The sequence below is a fragment of the Pomacea canaliculata genome, linkage group LG9, assembly GCF_003073045.1.
Source record: "Pomacea canaliculata isolate SZHN2017 linkage group LG9, ASM307304v1, whole genome shotgun sequence".
Classification (NCBI taxonomy): Eukaryota; Metazoa; Mollusca; class Gastropoda; order Architaenioglossa; family Ampullariidae; genus Pomacea; species Pomacea canaliculata.
The window spans coordinates 11681393-11700356 of NC_037598.1; the positions used below are offsets into that span (position 1 = coordinate 11681393).

The 18964-nt window shown below is 38.5% G+C and overlaps 2 protein-coding genes across 2 annotated transcripts; one reads left to right on the plus strand and one right to left on the minus strand.

Moving 5' to 3' along the window:
* Nucleotides 1–1969: 1969 nt before the first annotated feature.
* LOC112571833 (mitochondrial-processing peptidase subunit beta-like) lies at nt 1970–9060 on the minus strand. Its single transcript, XM_025251153.1, has 12 exons — nt 8919–9060; nt 7843–7998; nt 7401–7487; nt 6885–7014; nt 5902–6100; nt 5733–5812; nt 4978–5090; nt 4386–4624; nt 4175–4240; nt 3538–3654; nt 2362–2495; nt 1970–2259 (listed from the first exon to the last, which is right to left on the minus strand). Exons 1-12 carry the CDS (start codon nt 8979–8981, stop codon nt 2195–2197), a joined length of 1449 nt encoding a protein of 482 aa, XP_025106938.1. The 5' UTR covers nt 8982–9060; the 3' UTR covers nt 1970–2194.
* Nucleotides 9043–18393, plus strand: LOC112571832. Its single transcript, XM_025251152.1, has 10 exons — nt 9043–9289; nt 10067–10161; nt 10443–10611; nt 11009–11120; nt 11449–11591; nt 12074–12212; nt 12460–12601; nt 13166–13271; nt 13673–13774; nt 14020–18393. The coding sequence occupies exons 1-10, from the start codon at nt 9109–9111 to the stop codon at nt 18132–18134; spliced, it is 5304 nt and encodes a 1767-aa protein (XP_025106937.1). The 5' UTR covers nt 9043–9108; the 3' UTR covers nt 18135–18393.
* Nucleotides 18394–18964: the final 571 nt, after the last annotated feature.

Here is an 18964-nt window from a genome sequence, read left to right on the forward strand (position 1 = left end):
CGAGATTTTCTCCTCAGGTATGTCAGTAAAAAAATAACCATTGCAGGTGTATCTTATTTTCAGAAAAAAGTAATTATTGCCGTAAATACTCGATTCAGTTGGGTCAAAAAACATGACAGCTCTCCACATTATACTTTTTTTAAATATCTTAAAAACAGAGTTCTGTAGGCAAAGGAAATAATTTTTAACAACTTCAATAGATTTTGTTCCATTATTGATGCTGCTGAAACAATGACAGCTTAAGTTTTTTCCCCTCTATTACGGTAAAATTATAATGAAGCACATATACAATTTGATAAGTTTTTTAAAAATCATTTTATTTGTATTTCTTTTTCAGGCAGTAGTGTCGGCATAAGTAGCCATTTTCTGATGTTCTATACTTTCATGCACTTACCCTTGACATTGATTCTGACCCCTAAGCTTTGATATTGTAACTCTTTTCATACTGTTGTTGGGAGCCTCAGTCATAGTTTTAACTTAATCTCCCTAAAGTTAAGGTAAGGCTTTAACTAAATGCCAGTATTGAGATGCCCTTTTACGTCTCTTTTAATTAGAGATATGCTGGAATCCTTTCCTCAATACTCTTTTTTTCTTTTTGAGGGGAATGGGGAACAATGAAAGCATCTTCAATAAATGGCCAAAATCTATGCATATATTCTGAGCATTATTTTGGCTAGAAAAAAATATTGTGTTCTGTTTCATCATGTCCAGTCTATCGTCATTTGTATAATTTGACAAGTTGAACAGGCTTCAGGGGACACTACTCCTAAACCATGATAAGGCTTCAGAGGTCTGTGGAAGTAGTTTGCATATTGGGCCCATCGTCCAAGCTTTGTTACAATGCAGCTGTTCTTTGTTTTTGTTGTGAAGAGTTCTGTTGGGCGTCAGATTAAAATCAACCTGAAAAATCTGAATGGTTTTGCAAGTTGTAAGTTTTATTAGTTAAAGTAAAATTATTTTTATCAGTTTTTCTGTTAACTGCATCTTCTGGGCTTCACTTCCTTTTGAGATGCAGCAATTTTTTGTTTGCTACAGATCTATTGTTCAGTGTGTTGGCATATCTCCTGCTTATTTTAAAATCGTACAAACCATTCCATATATCTTATAGGTCATGCAGCGTTTTACCAGCCATATTTTATATTTAACCATATTTCATATCTAGGTATATACTTTCTTTTACCTTGTGATTTTTTTGTTTTGTTAATGTTTATGTAACTCCAGGTTGTGATGTCATAATTGCTTTCAAAGAGCCCTTTGTCTAGTTCCAAACTATAGATTTGTCCTGTGGGGAAAAAAAAAAGGTCAGTTTGTTGGAACTGACAAGCAATGCCATCAGGCAGCATATTAGGAAAAAAACAATTGTATAAATAATTGCCCAAGAAACTGCTGTCATGTGCTGGCAAATTTTTATAAGGTTTCCTTTGTCGAGAAGGGGGCAGGGCTGCTCATGCTACATTTTCTGTTGCTTCTTTTCCTTGTCTTTGACAACTTTGAGAAGCTGCAGGTCTTCTAATCAGAAATGCCATTGTGTAAAGCTTTGAACGATTGTTGGACTGAATCTTTTGTGTAGTTGCCATGCTGTATGTGCAGTTGAAATGTCAGATCAGCTTGTCCACATTGGTTGTCTTTGTCACATTCACAGCATGTCAGGTCTAACCACTCGCTCATGTGACTTTCCCACATAAAATCAAATCCATCCTGACCATATCATGAATATTTGTGATTTACTTTCCATGCCACGAACATTTTACAGTTTGATGCAAACTACTTTTGAGTTATTTATTGCTGTATATATCTGGTAAATATTTTAATGTCCTTTGTATGAAAACTTTTATGAATTTTACAGGTTGTGCTTCCTGTAAAGAGAATAAAAAGATGGATTTGCTGGAAGTGTGTAACTTGTGTATGGTGGAGTGCTTGTCTATGGTGATTTATTACATTTGTCTTTTAAAAAAACCCAAGACGGGGATTCAGTTGACTTTCATTATTTTAATATCTATCATTCTTCAAGCACACAGAGCTTAAACATTTTAACATCTCACTAATACATTAAAATTTTTTCCCTTGGCAGTTCATCACAGTAAATGGCAAGTCCTTAATGAAACTGGACTGTGTCAGTCTCACTGATGTGTAGGCCAACTTGGTTATCTTTGAAGATGAAAGTACCAAGAAACAGCTAACCCAGAAATGTAGATTATAGCCGAAGCCAGTACATTGCTGCGCGTATCCTATTGTAGTCGGGAAGCTGCTCTACTGGGCCTGCACAGAGAGGAAATGAACATTATAGAAGTGCTCACCAAAAGTTTTCCATGCTACTCTTATTAGCTCCAAGGCATGGGATGGTTAAGTTTTGAGACTTACCAACAGCGGCAACAGCAGGACACTTGTCATAGATGTATTTCATGCAGACATTTCTCACGACCTCAGCATTCACAGCATCAATGCGGGCTTCAAGTTCTGGTAGAGGGATGCGTCGGCCATAACACAGCATTTGCCTGTAAAGACCATAGATTCTGAACTTCTTGCTTTTCAGATGACTAAAAGTTAGTGATGAGCATTCAGCATAGATAGTTTTTAAAAAATCTGTATGTTAAATACTTATCACATACAACACTAGTGTTTGAAACAGTTCCCAATACCAATAATGGACATGGCACCTGTAATGCTTTGTAACTAAAGTCATTTTGGTGTTAGTTTTAGCAATTAGATCTACAGCCAAGATCTTGGGAAAGTCATGTGACTATGTGACAGCTCACTACTTATCCCATCATGGCATGATGTGCAGAGGAATTTTGTAAGAGGCATTATGACAACGTGATATGCACTGACAATTAGCTAAGGGTAAAAAAAAAAAGATTCCATGCTGACCTAAATAAGAGAACCAGTTAGTGTAGTCAGTTGACATGGATGAATTTGTTGGTGTTGCAAAGTGACATCTTATACTATAGGGCAGAGAGAATGGGCCAAGGGATTTGGCTGACCTGGACAAACTTAGCTAGTAAGTCTATAACCTGCACAGTTGGTAGCCAGATGGTGGCGGAGTGTACAGACGTTGGCCATCTTTCGCCTAATTACGTTAGAACAGCATGTTGTTCATTGATTGTGTGGGTGCACAAGGGCAAGTAAACAAGTGCCGCTAAACACTCATCATCATCATCACCATCATCTGCATTAGTTTGTTAAGCAATTAATGTGTTAGCCCTTGGCTGGCCCTTTTGTGAAAAAGGCAGAGGAGTCTTGTGCAGCTGTGATTGCACACGTCAATGCATACTCTGCAGATATCTGATCGAGCACCCCTCACTAAAATGTTACACAACCACAGATGTGAACATCTCTGAAAATCAAAATCATTATGTCTTGTCAACAAGAGTGCAGGCCTTGGTGCGCTAACCGAAATAAGTCTAAAAAAGATTTATCTGACAAAACTCATCTTCATGAAAATGAAAAGGGGAAGAAAGCAGTACTCAATACGTCACAAACAGGCATTGTCATTTCCTACATGCTTTTCCTACAGATGAAAGCAAATGCAGCACAGACCTGCCAATGTCCTCAGCGATAGGAGTAGAGCCATCAAGCTGCAGCAGCATGTTGGTTCGCAGCAGATTCTTGGCACGGGTCACTTCAAACTCCGTCACGCTTGAGCACAGACGCATCCTATATATATATAGCAGACACATGTATGTATTAGAAGATGGGAATATTAAGCCTTGATTTTGCAACAGCATTCTCCGTATCACCTTCATAATCATATAAAAACAGATGTCACTGCCAAATGAAGGGCAAATATATATATATTAAAAAAAGTATTGGGGGGGGGGGGTAGTATGGGAAGGGAAGATGATAGGAGGAAGTGCTTTTTCAGTCAACTAGAAAAAGAACAAATTTGTGGCCACTTTTATGCTACAATACCTTAAAATCTAATGAGTTGAAAAGTAATTAAAAAAGATGGTGGAGGGATGTGCGAGTCCAAACAAATTTAGCCAAGAGGAAAATAACATTTATTAAATAACAGTGATTAAAAAACGAGTATTTCATCATCTTATGGGAAATCGTACATTCAAAATTGTTGAACCAAATAAGCAGTTGTGCAATTACACAAACAGCATCCAATACACAATTTCTCATTCCTATTTATCAGAAACAGTGGAATGTAAGTGAACACAAAAGTACTTACCACTCTCCCTGAACATTGAACATCATATCTTCAATGGACATCTTGTCACTCACGAAGTAAAGGCCCCTGAAAAATAATTGTCAACTGGTTATAAAGACACCCTCGCTGAGATCCTTAACTCAAGACAGGAATTAATGGCAAGGCAGAAAATGAGGAAAGTGTTGTATGAATGCTGAAATTTCATTTCAGTCAACCAAAAACCATTGCATACCAGAGGCCTGTATCTGTGTAGCAGGTGTTGAAACTCTGGAAACTGTGGCACAAATTTCCCTCTGCAGAAGCAGCAGCCAAGGGTGAGGCATGGCTGGCTCCTCCCCCAAAGGAGCGGTCCCAGGAACCAATGAGGGTGTTGGCCACCATCAATGCAATGTTGTCAGGGTTTTGCCAGCCACATCCTTCAACTGCAATGGCTACATGAGCAAGCGGCATGCTGTCATCTCGGACACGAATCTGTGGACCACAATTAAGAATGCTTACTTTCAAACATAACACTTTCTGTATTATTTAACCACTAAATATTTTCTTTTGAAACTGCAAGTGGCATTGATAAAACATCACTTTCTTTACATTAAAAAAAGTTGCCTTGAAATAAAAATGTTTTATTTACACTTCTCTGAAATGAATGTCTTTCATTTTAAAGCATCACCAAGTAAGACTAACCAAGTCATAATTATACTAGAACATTAATCAAAAACCTCATTACCTACATCCATATTTACATGCTTGTAGATTGACATTTAAACAATTTCCTAAACAAACAAAAGTACAGGTCAAATGCAACAGAAAAGTGAAATTCAACAGACCTCACTGCCTGTAAAACGACATGGAGACATATCAGGAATCTCGCCTTCAAACCCTGTGTTAATCCTTCCAAAGTGCTTATTTGCCAGCGATACAAGCTGGTCATGATTCACACCTGCAACAATAATAATAGAAATGTGAACTTACAATGCACATATCACGACCAAGATAGATCGCACTCTCTGCACAGACCAATGATGATAAATGAAAGATAACAGCCAGTGGGCAGTGAGGTAAATACAGGCACACTAAACAACATAAAGATGAGGTACAAGAGTAGAGAGTAAAGTGGATGAAGGTATGTAGATACTATAAACAATGCAAGATGGAGTCATTACATAATGGTTAGCATGCCAGTGTTGCAAGGTGGTTAAGAATAGTAATTCAGGGATAGTACTTTCTGAACTTATGTTTTCAATAATAAATTTGACTTCATGCTTCATCAGCAATACAAGCAGGTCAGTCAGTCTTTCCCGACAATACGTTCACCTGTGTTGTTCCTAAAAAACTAGAACTTCAAAATCTTAAAAGGTTACATTTTCCCCTCACATTTTTATTGTATGAGTATAACTTGTTATTCTTTTTATCAACTATGATAAAACGGCAGTGTTGCTTATGTTTATCAAGTTTATTCAAAGTAGTTAGTTATAGTAAATATCACTATATACATACCAAACAGAAGTGCATTTTAAATACTTGTACATCAAGAATTTATATTACTTCACATTATTACTTACTACCTAACAACCTGACTCACCTCCAGCAGCAGCCAACACCATTCTGGGGCCCTTGTAGTGGGTGCCAATGTATTCCAAGAGGTCATTGCGACTAATGGACCTGATGACAAAATTGAGTAATTTACATAATGATAGACACACCTCAAGATGCAAGCCTTGTGATCAAGGACATATTTATAACAGACCTACCGAATATTCTGGGTTGGTCCAAGGATGGTGCGACCAAGGGGAGTGCCTTGGTAAGCAGTGGCATGTAAATGGTCGAAAACAACTTCCTGAAGATTTGTCTCCACTTCCTGCATCTCACGAAGAATGACACCCCGTTCTCGCTCTATTTCTTGTTCACCCAGCATGCTGTTTTGAATGATGTCAGAGAGAACGTCCACAGCTGTTTTAAAACAAACACAAACCAACTCCATTAACACTACAAGAAAAATTCAAATACAAATCACAATCAGGTCATACATTAGATCTCACAATATTTCTGACCTCTGGTTTTTGTTCTATGATGTTTAGAGAAATATAACCTTTCATACAAGAAGACATAAATATATGACCAATCATCACGAAATGAGTCCTAACTTGCACACAGCAGTTTTGTAGCAGAGGGCTGGAAAAATAATTAGGGTCAACCTTGTGCAGTTTCACTTTTTTGCGAAAGCAAATTTCTTTGTCATTAAACTAATAGGGAAATACAGTGTTGTGTTAAAACAGAAGAAATGATTTTAAAATACCCCACGATCAGTTCTAATTTCTGGAGGAAAATGACAAAATTTAGATGCTGTTTGGTACCACATCCATCAGAACCCCATCAGATTATATATTACAAGAGAGACCAGAGACTATATTTTCAATCTCTGTAATTACTTATTTAAATATTAATCAATCGTAAGAAATGTCTGCAAAAGTTTGTGAGTAAGCAAATCTGGTTGTTGATTTCTATGCTATCCAATTGGATTATTAAATGCTAACTTTTCACACCACGTAATATTACCTTATAAATTAGTTCAATGCCAAAGCTACAAAAACAAGCTGGCAAGTATTGCATTTAGACCTACATATTACACTCTGATGCTGCATTATTAATGATGTGAACAGATGTGTGAAAAAGACGGCAGAAACCATTTTGCTGAGGATTTACTATGTTCATAGTGTAAGCAGCATTAACTCACCTTTTGGCAGGTCATTTTGGAAGCATTTGGCATAGTAAACAGTCTGCTCACGGGATGTGTAGGCATTGAGATGGGCTCCCATGTTCTCAACCTCTAGTTCCAAATCTACTTGAGAACGTGATTTGGTTCCCTGTAAAATACATTACCATTTTTTAAATACTACATATGAAAGAAAAGTCATCAAAAAAAAAAAAAAAATCAAAACAAAAAAAACAACACACAATTTACTGATATCTGAACATTACCAACAACCTACTCAAAATTTTATCGAGGTGCTTTTATAACTACTCTGTTAATTCTTCTAAGCACTTCTATCTCAAAGTAAACATTTCTTCCTCTTCCCATTGAGATCAAGATGATGGTTGTTTATACCCTTGCATAGATTTAGGGAAGGGTATATAACACTGGTCATCTTTAGCACAAACACTGGTGGTGATACAAAGCCATCCTTGGAGCAAGGTCACTACACTTATTTTAGCAGCAACATTTCAGCAGCTCTCTCTTGAATGGAAATACCTTGAATGCCATGTGTTCAAGAAAATGGGCGACGCCATTGTTTCTCTCATTCTCAAACCGGCTGCCTGCATCAATCCACAGCCCAACCTAAAATGAATGTGGCAGCTGTTAAAGACATCTCTAATGAGAAAATTGTAAAATAGAAGATGCATCAAGTGACAGCAAGCAACAAAGAAAACATTAAGTTAACATGACCAAAAAACGTGAGCACCAGGTGTGTTTTAGAAAGGTTAATTAATTAATTTTTTACTTTTTTCTTATCACTTACCCTTTCTGGATGTTAAATGTAACTTACATTGTAAGTATGCGGTTAGTGTGAAATTCTGAAAGTTCCTTACTTTACTGACTTCCAGTAATATATAACATGATTCATTATTAAGGTTGCATAATTCTGTAACTTATGCTGGCTTAAACTTTTCAAATTCTTCTTCACATTACTTACAGTGCAGGTAGGAATTCCGGAGTCCTCTGTTGCCACTCTCATCCCATTGTCCAGTTGGCTAATGCGTGTCTCAGGCACATTCAGGATGGTTTGTTCATAAGTTGCTGCACGTGCTGAGCACCATCGTCGTGAGAAAACTACAGCTGTGCAAGAAGCCTGCAAATCACAAAACAGACTTTAATCACATTTTGATGAAGGTGCAGAGGTACAGATAAAGACTAACTTATAATGAATTCACTAGTTCTAATAAATTTCAACCCTTTTATAAATTATAATTATTTAAATAAATTCCTCTAAGTCTAATCAGATTTGTTTCCAGTGTGTGTTTACCACCTGCACTTCTAACAACTGTCTCTAATCTCTAGTCAGCTTGTCTGCAAAAACTGTTTAATACTTTAGCAATAAACATCAAGCAGCACTACTAACTTTAGCTAACCTAATGACAGGAAAGTTAGATTTTATTTTCATGCAATGTTTAGCATAGGTATAACCAAGTCCATCTTTATCTTATAAGATAAGCATTTTTCATATTTTTTAAAGGTGAAGAATTTCAACTAAATTGATGATTATAACAATTTAAAACAGTAGCTAAGAAATGTATTATTTTTTGTCAAAATGTTCAGAATTTTCCAGTTCAAGAAGGTAAAAACTTCCCTTCTGCATTTAAGATTACAACAGCTTTCATGATCACTTTTCATGTATGTGCATGTGTAATTCCTTACTTATGAATGATACTAATAATTATTATATATTGTGGTGATGAATTGCTGACACTGAGATGACGACATTGTCAGAGAACCGTTCTGGTTTTAGCTAAGTAGAAACGAAAACGTAACAAATCCACAAGACACTAGCAGAGAATGCCTGCCTCACAATCAGTAATAAGTTAATAACCTGCAAAAATAAGCTGGATGATACAGACGACAGGCGACAAAGTAAAAGGTAACAGCACCTCGTGATAAATCGCAAGAATCTAAAGCCTTAAACTGCTTTAAACTATAAAATTATTGTTACTGATGAATCAATTCTGATAAATTACATGATTTATTTAACGGACTTAGACATGACAAACAAACCTTGTGGGCAGTTGCCAAAACTTTGGCAACGCTCGAAGTGACCTTCAATAAGCCGGCCGCCATGTTTGTAGCGAGAAGGAATCGCGCATGCGCCACGACTCTCAACAAGCGCAAAAGACGAAAGTACGTTTCGGAGTCGTTCGCACGAAAGAGTTCCACGGCGTGCAGCAAGCTCAGTAACTAACCAGAGATGTCTGTTGCCCACAAGATTGGAGAGAGCCCAAGAACAGACGACGTCGTTATAACAGAATCTGTGGATTTTGCAGGCTTGCTTTTGTCCAAAAATGTACTCAGTGGTCTGCAAAATTCAGGATTTGAACGACCATCTCCTATACAGCTGAAGGCTATCCCATTGGGAAGGTGTGGACTAGGTAAGTCAGAGGGTGAAAATATATTTTACGAGAAAAATATCTGGACGACTAAGTGAAGAGAAGAAACAATGATAAGACTTTAAGTACATGTCGAAGTATCATCAAAGAAAGGTAATCTAATCATGGTTCACAGACTGATGTATTTTTGAAGAAATAGAGCATGGTCTAACTCACTAGTCACTCCTTGTGTCAGTTTTTTCACTGCCGCTGGCCCGCCCGCCAGTATATATATACAGTATTGGGTAAAACTGAGTTAACTATATTAGTCCGGCCCTCTAAAACCATCCCAATTTCTCATGCGGCCCTTTGGGAAAATTAATTGCCCACCCCTGCTGTAGAGTGTAGAATGAGCTATAAGGTGTGATTTGCTTGTGCACCCAAAAAGAAATAACTTTAAGAATGCTCACGATGCATCAACATAGGTCATTATGAGTGCCATGACAAACACCTTGAAACCAGGAAAAAAACATCATCCTAATAGTCTATTAGCCTAATTTAGCTGGATTTTTTTCTGGTTTATAAAAATGTCTTTGATTAAGCTCTCCTTAAGTTGTAGCCCTAGACAGCAGAGTTCTAAAATATTTTATAAAGACAACAGGTTGTACCCACACTGAATGTTAAGCAAGTAAACTCATTATAGTTGGAAAAATGATGTTAACTATATTTTAACACTAAAGAAGACATTATATATGTATTTATATATTTTTTAAGTGGAATCTAAAAATATGACAATTTAATAACCAATATTATTAGTAATCAGGGCTCTTATTTCCTCAGATTTGATTGTTCAAGCAAAATCAGGAACAGGAAAGACATGTGTCTTTGCAGTAATTGCTTTGGAAAGTTTACAAGTCCAGGCACAGTCAACACAGGTACTTTTAAAATGAGTTTGTAATATTGATAACATTAGATCTAATAAATGTATTGGAATGGTAATAATATGATTTATATAATGTATTTCTCTACATGGAAGCAAGCTCAAAGCATTTTATAGGTTGCTTGAAGTAATACCAGTCTCAGGGCTGCTGAGCATGATGAAAACTTGTATCAGCCTTTTGTCCACTTGTTGGGGATTTTTTTTTTTTTCGTCTTGCCGAATAACTGTCACAGATCCTTAATTTCCTTTTTCTCTGAATATCTTTTGCTGTCACAGGTGCTGGTACTGGCACCAACTCGAGAAATTGCCATCCAGATCTGGGAAGTCATTAGAAGTCTGGGGAGTGCAATACCTGGCATGCAATGCCATACCTTTATTGGAGGAATGCCTCTTCATGAGGACAAGAAAAAGCTGCAGTTGTGTCACATTGCTGTTGGAACACCAGGTACAGCTTTTGATAAAAAGGAAAATGGCAGTTTCTTAGCCTTTCCATTTCTATGGTATTACCAGACAAATTGGTATCCCAAATTGCCTTCTGGGGTAAATAAAGTGTTATCTTAAATTCAGGATTTATTCATAACACATGATAGCCAGCGTTTTCATAACTTAAGTGTGATTAGTTTGCTGTCTCATCTTTTTCCCAGTCTTGATGGTCGTTTTGAAACTTTCTGACCAGTGTGATATGTAACCTGGAGTAACAGTCATCACTAAAAATATATGAGTTTTCTGATGTTTAGGAGCACCTTCTCTAAATGATTATAGTAAGCTTAATGCAATGTCTGATTTGTTTGTAGTCAATTATTTATGTTTGAAGTAACATGGTTGGTGAACCTTTGAGACAGGTCGCATCCAGAATCTAATAGAAACAGGGAACTTGAAGACAGAGAGCATTCGACTGTTTGTTTTGGACGAAGCAGACAAGCTCCTGGAGGATAGTTTTCAAGAGCAAATCAAGTGAGAACCATGTGTTTGAAAATATTAGCATCATACTTTCCTTGCACAGCTTCTATAAATATGCTTTGTCAGACCTGAGAAATATTCAAGGTCCCAGAGAAGACAAATATTGGAGTTGAAATAAATTTTTTGGGCATCTTTAGGTTTGAAACATTAATAGGCCAAGAAGAGAATGAATTTTAAAGGTTGATAGCGGATTTGTGAGGAACAATTTTTCTTGATAGAGACTGTTTCTTTTGTAGCTTGATCTATTCTGCTTTGCATGAGAGCAAGCAGATTTTGGTATTTGACAATTCATCTTGATAGATAGAAAATGTTTCTTTTGTAGCTGGATCTATTCTGCATTGCCTGACAGCAAGCAGATCTTGGCATTATCTGCCACATACCCAGAGAGCTTGGCACAGCATATGACAATGTACATGAGAAACCCGACCTTCATTCGTCTCAATGTTACCGATCCAACTTTGCTGGGTACATGAACCGGATTTCTTGTCTCACTTTGTTTCGTCTTTGTGTCTGTGTGTGTGCTTGCGTGCATTTGCATGTGTGTGATCTCATCTCAGATTACATCCACCATTATTTGACATGAATATTTTAATTTCAGGAATGCATTGGGCTGTGTTAAGTAGGTGTATGTTGTGTTGGAACATGTTTACTTTTGATGTTTATTTTCTCCATTGTAAGATGTTACTGCAGGCTCCAAATGAAACAGTGCTATGCAGAAGAAAATGCACCATACATCTTTTACGCAGAATATACATGGACACTATGATTTCATTGTGCATCACAATCGTGAAACCAGTAAATGTGACTACAAAAAAGCAGAAAGAATTTTTGCAGGAATGGTTATAGAAATTTTGGTTATGTTGTATGCATTTCGTAAGCCATGAATGGTTATAAAGATGTTGGTTATGCCATATGCATTTAGTAATGCATGTTTGTTTTGATACCAGGAATTAAACAATATTTTACCAGTGTACCTAACCATCCACTTCCCAACAAAGTTTTTGAGGCCAAGACCGCAAGTGTGATTCATTTGTTATCTAGTGTGAGCTTCCACCAATGTCTCATTTTTTCCAACATGCAGACAAGGTGAGTTTTCAATAAAAAATTTTCTATTTTGCATCTTAGTTAACCTGTGTACATGCCATAAAATTAAGGAGAGCCTGTTAACAAAACATTGTTTTTTTATATATATATTTTGTGTAAAGCACAGAAAGCCTGACTCATTGCTGGGATTCTAAGCCTTCTATACATGATGGTATTATCATTATTATTAAAGATCCTTAAGGGTCCAACATTTCTGGTGTTGTCATAATGTTGCATTTATAATGAACAGAGCCCAGAACCTGGAGAGTGAACTGACTAGTTGCGGCTGGCCGACTACTTGCATTGCTGGCAGTCTAGAGCAGAAGGATCGTATCATGGCCATGGCTAAACTGAAGTCCTATCAATGCCGCATTCTCATCTCTACAGATTTGGTATTCTTTTAGATTATTCTGATAGGTAGCTGATCAATTCTTGGAATAACTTAAATTTTTTTGGGGGTGGGGAAGGGGTGCATAATCCAGTACTGTGATTTAGTGTCATGTCAGTTTACAAAGTGACATTTGTTTAGTTGGTTTTTTGTTCCTAACTCTCAAAAGCTGAAGAATATATAGCAGTTTGTGAACTCTGTCCCCCTTGCAACTGCTGCCTGAAAACCCAGATATAGTAAACTTTGTGTCTCAAACTGTATAGCCACCAGTAGCCATCACTATTTTGTAAAATACTCATATTACAAAAAAGCATCAATGCTTATGCTGATGAAGGTTACCTGAACAGGGTCAACAAAAAATGTGAATTTTGAATTTCTGTGTTCATTCTAATAGTTATAAAATGCTATTTAAAGTAACTGATTACTTACATCATACCTGATTTGATGGTGTATCTTGTATTTTTGAGCTTTACCTTGTTATTAGGAAGGGTAAAAAGCACCCACTAGACCTTTCAGATGTGAAGTTAACTACTTCATATCGAGCTTGTAACTTTGACATATTTTACAGTCCTCAAGAGGCATCGATGCTGATAAAGTTAATTTGGTGATCAACATGGATATTCCCAAAGACCATGAAACATACTTGCACAGAATTGGACGTGCAGGGCGCTTTGGTGAGATTTTTTTTTAAAGTTCCATAACATTATTGTAAGGCATGTGGAAAGCAAGCAATATGAGCAATATTTAACAGCGTGTAGTATTGGGCAGTATGAGCAAGCTGTTATTCAACCATCACATAAATTGTCTCATGGTCTAAGGAAGCAACATAAGGAAAGCGGTTTTCTCCACAATATTATGGACCATGTATGCTTCATCAACCAGCAGAAGCTATTATGAGGTCCGACTTAATATGAAGTAGTTTTATTTGCTCAATCCCATTGTCCAGTCATCAGAAGAAATCAGAGCATGGATAGCATGGCAGCAACATCAGGGGCAGGATCTATAGATGATTTTTGACATCTGACATCAAACTTTATTGTTTTTTGCCATTGTATGTGTCTTTATATGGGTGCAGGGAGCTATGGGGCAGCTGTTACCATTATCAGTGACGGTCAGGAACTGCTTGATCTTCAAGCCTTGGAACAGAAAATTTCAACCCATATTCCACCACTTCCAGGTCAGAATGCTTCAAGGAATTTTCTGTTTCTTTTACAAAGAAAAGCATTAATAATAATATTTGAAAATGTATGTCCTTCACATAAGGGTATAAGCTTATCCAGAGGATTCAGGCCATCACCAAATATTAAGCACCATGCACATAAAGCACATAAAGGCCAGCTATTTCAACAATAGGAGCACACAGAATAGTGCTGTAAATGACAGGAGAGCATTGTTTCAAGATATTCTTTTTTGTCTTTCCAGAACCAATACCATGTGATTTAGTGAAACACCAGCTGCAGGTGAAGCTGGATGATGTTGTCAGCACAGAGCAGTTCATCACCCAGCCACAAAGTAAGGGTTATGGAATACTGGGGTTATGCATGTCAATGGAAAGCCAGTCCAACATGCAGAACCAGTCAGGAAGGCACTCCTACAATGAGCATACCAATAAACTGCTCCCTGAAGCACCACTGGGGACCATGGAGGAGGAAGAGAAGGTTGAGACTGTGAAGTATGAAGCAGGAGAGAACAGTCATGCATCCTCTGTGGAAAGCACCACCTCTGAGCTCAGCTACATACAAAATGGTTTCCCAGAAAAGATTGTATCTGTTGTGCCGTCAAAAGATGGACATTTTGAGGTTGGTGTGAATGGTCTGATCGCATCAACAGAATCAACTGACTTCAAGAACCACAGCTCTGATGAGACTCATGTTGATGAAGACGACAAAATTGTATTGTTGGAACCCAGTATTGAGAACACAGACTTAGATTTGTCTATTGTAAAGGAACTTGTAGGTGCTGAAGAAAACTATCCAAAGGTTTCAAGTGAAAGTAAAGATGCTGCAAACCAGACAAATACGACTGTTAAAGAGGACAGAGATACAGTTGTGATGAGCGACCCTTCTGGGGAGAGCTTAGCTGCTTCTTGCAGCTTACAGATCAACAATCTGGATGATGTGGTTGACTCAGAAGTGACAAGTGCCAATTGTCTATCCCTTTGTGATGCTCATGGGGGGCAGGTCAGAACTATGACAGATGAACTGAACATCAACATGGTTACATTAAACATCACCAAACAAAGTATTTTGCCAGCTGATTCAAGTGCCAGTGATAAGAATCAAGTGTCATCATGTATAGATCTTGCTCAGAATGACATTCATTTGAACAGTCTGAGTTTTGCTGTTGAGACAGTAGCAAAAGACTCGTCCTCGTGTAGCAAGTTGTCTCTTGACAAAGCACAGGACGGTCAGAAGTTAGATGAGAGTTGTCTTTCTAAATCAAAGGGCAAGGAGACACTGGAAGATGTGTGTTTAAACGAGACAAAGAGAAGGCAGGCATTAGAAGAAAAGTTCTTCAGTAAGACTGAGATGAGGAAGACATCAGCTGAGATTCAACTTGATAAGGGAAAGCTAGATCAGAGAGAGAACACATCTGCAGAGGTTAGTATGTGGCATTCATCAGAAGATGTGGATTCTGCAGGCGTAGGTACTGATGGTCACAAGGCAAGGTGCAACAATGCACCGCAAGGACATCAAGAACATCCAAGTGCTTCACCAGCAGAAGTGACAGGACATCCACAAACTCAAGACTTGAACAGAGAAACTTTGGAAGGCTGTACATTAGGCAATGGAACAAATGCATCATTGAGCAAGGTCAAAAATAAAACATCAAGAATAAATGCTGCAGCCACTTTGTGGGGGGACATGCTGGGGAAAGATTTCCAGGAACAAGAGAAAAGAGGAAGCAGTAACACACTCAAAGCATTGAACGGACAAAGTAAGAAAAGTACATTAGATAAAGAGAACCAACCCTTGATGACTCATTCGAATAACATTGGCAAGCAAAAGACCAAAATATCTTCAGGAGCTTGTGCTGTTGCCAAACTTTGGGGCGACATGCTGGGCTCAGATTATGGCGATGTTAATGATAGTGTGGCAGATGAGACGGTATCAAAGTCCAGTAAACAACATAGGGAGAGGAAACCCCAAGCAAATAGTGCTGATAGGGTGTCAAGAGATTCTGAAAACATGGAGCAGAACCTGGTTCAGGACACCCAAGACCAGAAAGGGGAGTCAAGAAGAGTTAAAGATGGAGAAAGGAAGCAGATCAAAATGGAACAGTTGTCTTGGGAAAGTGAACTCGCTTTGTATGTGGCAGCACGTGCGAAGATGAATGCCAGTAAGTCCAATGACAAAGGAGAAACCAAGGAAACAGCAGATGTTTTCATAAGGCCACAGAAACAAGCCAGGAGACGACTTGCAGGGGTGAAGAAGAGTTCTGCATCAGAAAATAATGAGAAAGCAAATAGTGCAGAGAGCACAAGAATATATTGTGAAGCAGCACAAAATAAAGAGGAATTGGAAGAAAAGATCCAAATGACAGAAACGATATCAGCAAAAATATCTCCCACCAGGATTGCTAAGAATTGTCTTGATAAAGATTCAGTCAGACTGGATCATTTGCCAGACACAACTGAAAATGAATCTGCTGCTGAAACCATTGCAAAAAATATCCTGAACAGTCAAGCAAAGGAGAAAACCCAAACAGCACCTGAAGAAAAACAGCAGACCATAAATAACACTATGACAGGATTGGATGGCCAGCAGAGTTCTGTGGTATCCGAAGAATCAGATGCAGCCACTTTGGGTAGATTGCAGGGTGTTGGCTTTAATGATGATGATTTTAGTGCAGATAATTCTACCAGTCCTCACAAGCTTATGTCCATGAAGAGTGTTTCACAAAAGAACAATCTGCAGGATTTTGAAAACAGATCTTCCCATCATTTGGAGACCCCTGGGATAAGAAGTATCTTGGCCAGGCTGTCAGCATCACACTCTACAAACTTGACTCATAACGTGCACACCTACAGTGCAGCTCTGCAGGACTATTCCCTCTTTCTGGAGCAGGCTTCTTCAATTGACCCACCTTCTGTTCTCAACATTGTGAATGATACCTTCCAGTCTTCTAGTGCTGTACCGTCAGCTGATGATTTGAAAAAGATTTCTGAGTTTCTTCACAATTTTCATGGAGACATACAGCACAGAGTGTTGTCAGAAAATGTGGTTGCAGCAGGATCTGACCTTCAGATTTCATCAGTTAAAGAAAAGGGATTTGATAAGGCAACACAGACTGACTGTAGTTTCTCACATGTAAGCGGTGTTGAACTAGGACATAGTGGAATGTTGACACCAAAATGTGAATCTTGCTCAGCTGTTGTCAAGCCGATCTTGGTCAGTCCAGTGGAACCTATTCCTTCAGAATGCTGTGATGATAAAGGCAAGGTGAAGAATGATGTTCAAATCAGCCAAGGTGAAATCCAAACAAAGATCACTTTTCAAAGGGAGAGAGAGTTGCCAGTCTTGCCTTCATTCAGTCCACCTAAAGGAACAAACAAACCAAAGCACGTGGATAGAAAAAACAAAATTGCCACATTTCCTGCAGAAGCAAGTACTAAACATGAAGAATTGCCTCAGACTATTGCTATGAACAAAATGAATGCTGTAAAGGGACAAGGCAGCAAACTTCTGTTAATGAAACACAGAGGTGATCAGAAAGAAAGTGCACCAAACAAACAAGAACAGCCAGTTCAGGAAGGAGCTTGCGGTACTTCAAAAATAGGAAAGAATTTCTTGCATAACATGCATACTTCTCTGCAGCTTCCAGCAAAGCAGACGACAGGTTTTCTGGAGACAGAAGCAGAGGAATCTTTTGTCTCAAGCTTGGATTCCTCTTCACCCATCTCTTCTGACAATGAAGAAACAGAAGCAACAGCTGCAGAAAAGCCAAAAGAGAGAAACACAGGTTTTTACAAAAACCGATATACAGATGAACCCGCAGTGCCTAGGGTACCACCATCTCAGATGAGAGGCTCAGAAAACGATGAGCTGGCTCGGAAACGCCATGGGGCAGGCCGCAAAAGTAAAAATTTGGTTACTGGGTGCCGACACAATGATACCAAAAGATCTCATCAGACTTGTGGTTTCTTTACAAATGAAGTAAACCAATACCTTGATGCCCTGAACTTTTGGCATGCCTGGTATTACCAAAAACCAGGAGGATACTCTAACATTCCGGCACAAGTAGGTGACTGGAGGAGCCCCTATGCATCAGGTGCATCCTTTCCACACTTACATTTTCCACACAATGACAGCAGAGCAGATTGGTTTCATTCCAGGTCTGTTCCTTGCTCTCCAGCTGCCTATAGTCCAGAGGGTAAGAATTGTAGACATTCTCATAAACCTCAGGATCCTGCCACATTATATGTGCAGTCTATGTGGTCCAGAGCCAAGACCCAGCAGGAATACATAAGACAGATGGTTGGCTTTTACAAGGAAATGTCTAAATCACAACCTTCTTTCTTTAAAAATTCAAACTAGGCTGAAGACGGTTTGCTGCTCCGGAATGGTTTTGCTCTGCACTTTCAGTGTTAATGTTTGCTATTCTTGAGCAGTGCCTTTTCTTGTCTGTGTTGTGAAGGGGAAGAGGATGCACTTGTGCACACAGGTACATGATGATGGCTCAAATTTATGTTCTAGTTTTTGATGCAAGGTGAAGTGGAGACTTATGGCACCATTGTCTGTAACATTTAATTGAACTCATTCTGTTAGGTTGCATAATAAACAAGAATGATTACAAGTGAACTATGAGAATATTTCATTTGGGTACGGTTCCAGATGGCATAACTGTGTGGAGTTCACCCTACCAGCTACCCATTTCCAACTGTCGCTCCCAATTAGAGTTGACCAATAAAACAGGGAGTACAAAAACTCGAGCCATTCACACACACCTCCCCACCACACACACATCTAGCCAGTAAGCCCAGTTCTCTAGATTTTCACCCTGATTCGACTGAGTCGGTCGTGTTTTCACCTAGCTTTGCAGCACCGTTTGTCATGGAGAGGTCTTGTTTTGCCTGCAATGTGACCAATTTGCCTACCATGTTGGCATTCTCAACTGCCAGTCATGTTCTGTCAACTTATCACGTGATGTAAGCTGGTTTGAAGACAAATAGGTGCAGGTGGTCAGGCACAAACTACAATGGAGGATGCCTCAGTCAGTCTCATTCTGTGGCTTTGAATGCTAAAAGTAAGGCAGGCAACCAGAAGTGCTTCATCCCTTACCAGTAACTGGCTTATCATCAGGTTCTCCCTCTCACCATTGCTGGCTGTGCTCAAATTTGTGGTCCACGACATGCCTAATGCCTCCT

Coding starts and splice junctions, on each gene's coding strand:
- LOC112571833 (XM_025251153.1), bottom strand. CDS start 8,981: ATGGCGGCCGGCTTATTGAAGGTCACTTCGAGCGTTGCCAAAGTTTTG. Junction 4,625..4,977: donor GTCGTTTTACAGGCAGTGAG/GTCTGTTGAATT, acceptor TGTGGTCCACAG/ATTCGTGTCCGAGATGACAG. Junction 4,241..4,385: donor TACACAGATACAGGCCTCTG/GTATGCAATGGT, acceptor ATTATTTTTCAG/GGGCCTTTACTTCGTGAGTG.
- LOC112571832 (XM_025251152.1), top strand. CDS start 9,109: ATGTCTGTTGCCCACAAGATTGGAGAGAGCCCAAGAACAGACGACGTC. Junction 9,290..10,066: donor ATTGGGAAGGTGTGGACTAG/GTAAGTCAGAGG, acceptor TTATTTCCTCAG/ATTTGATTGTTCAAGCAAAA. Junction 12,602..13,165: donor TTCTCATCTCTACAGATTTG/GTATTCTTTTAG, acceptor CATATTTTACAG/TCCTCAAGAGGCATCGATGC.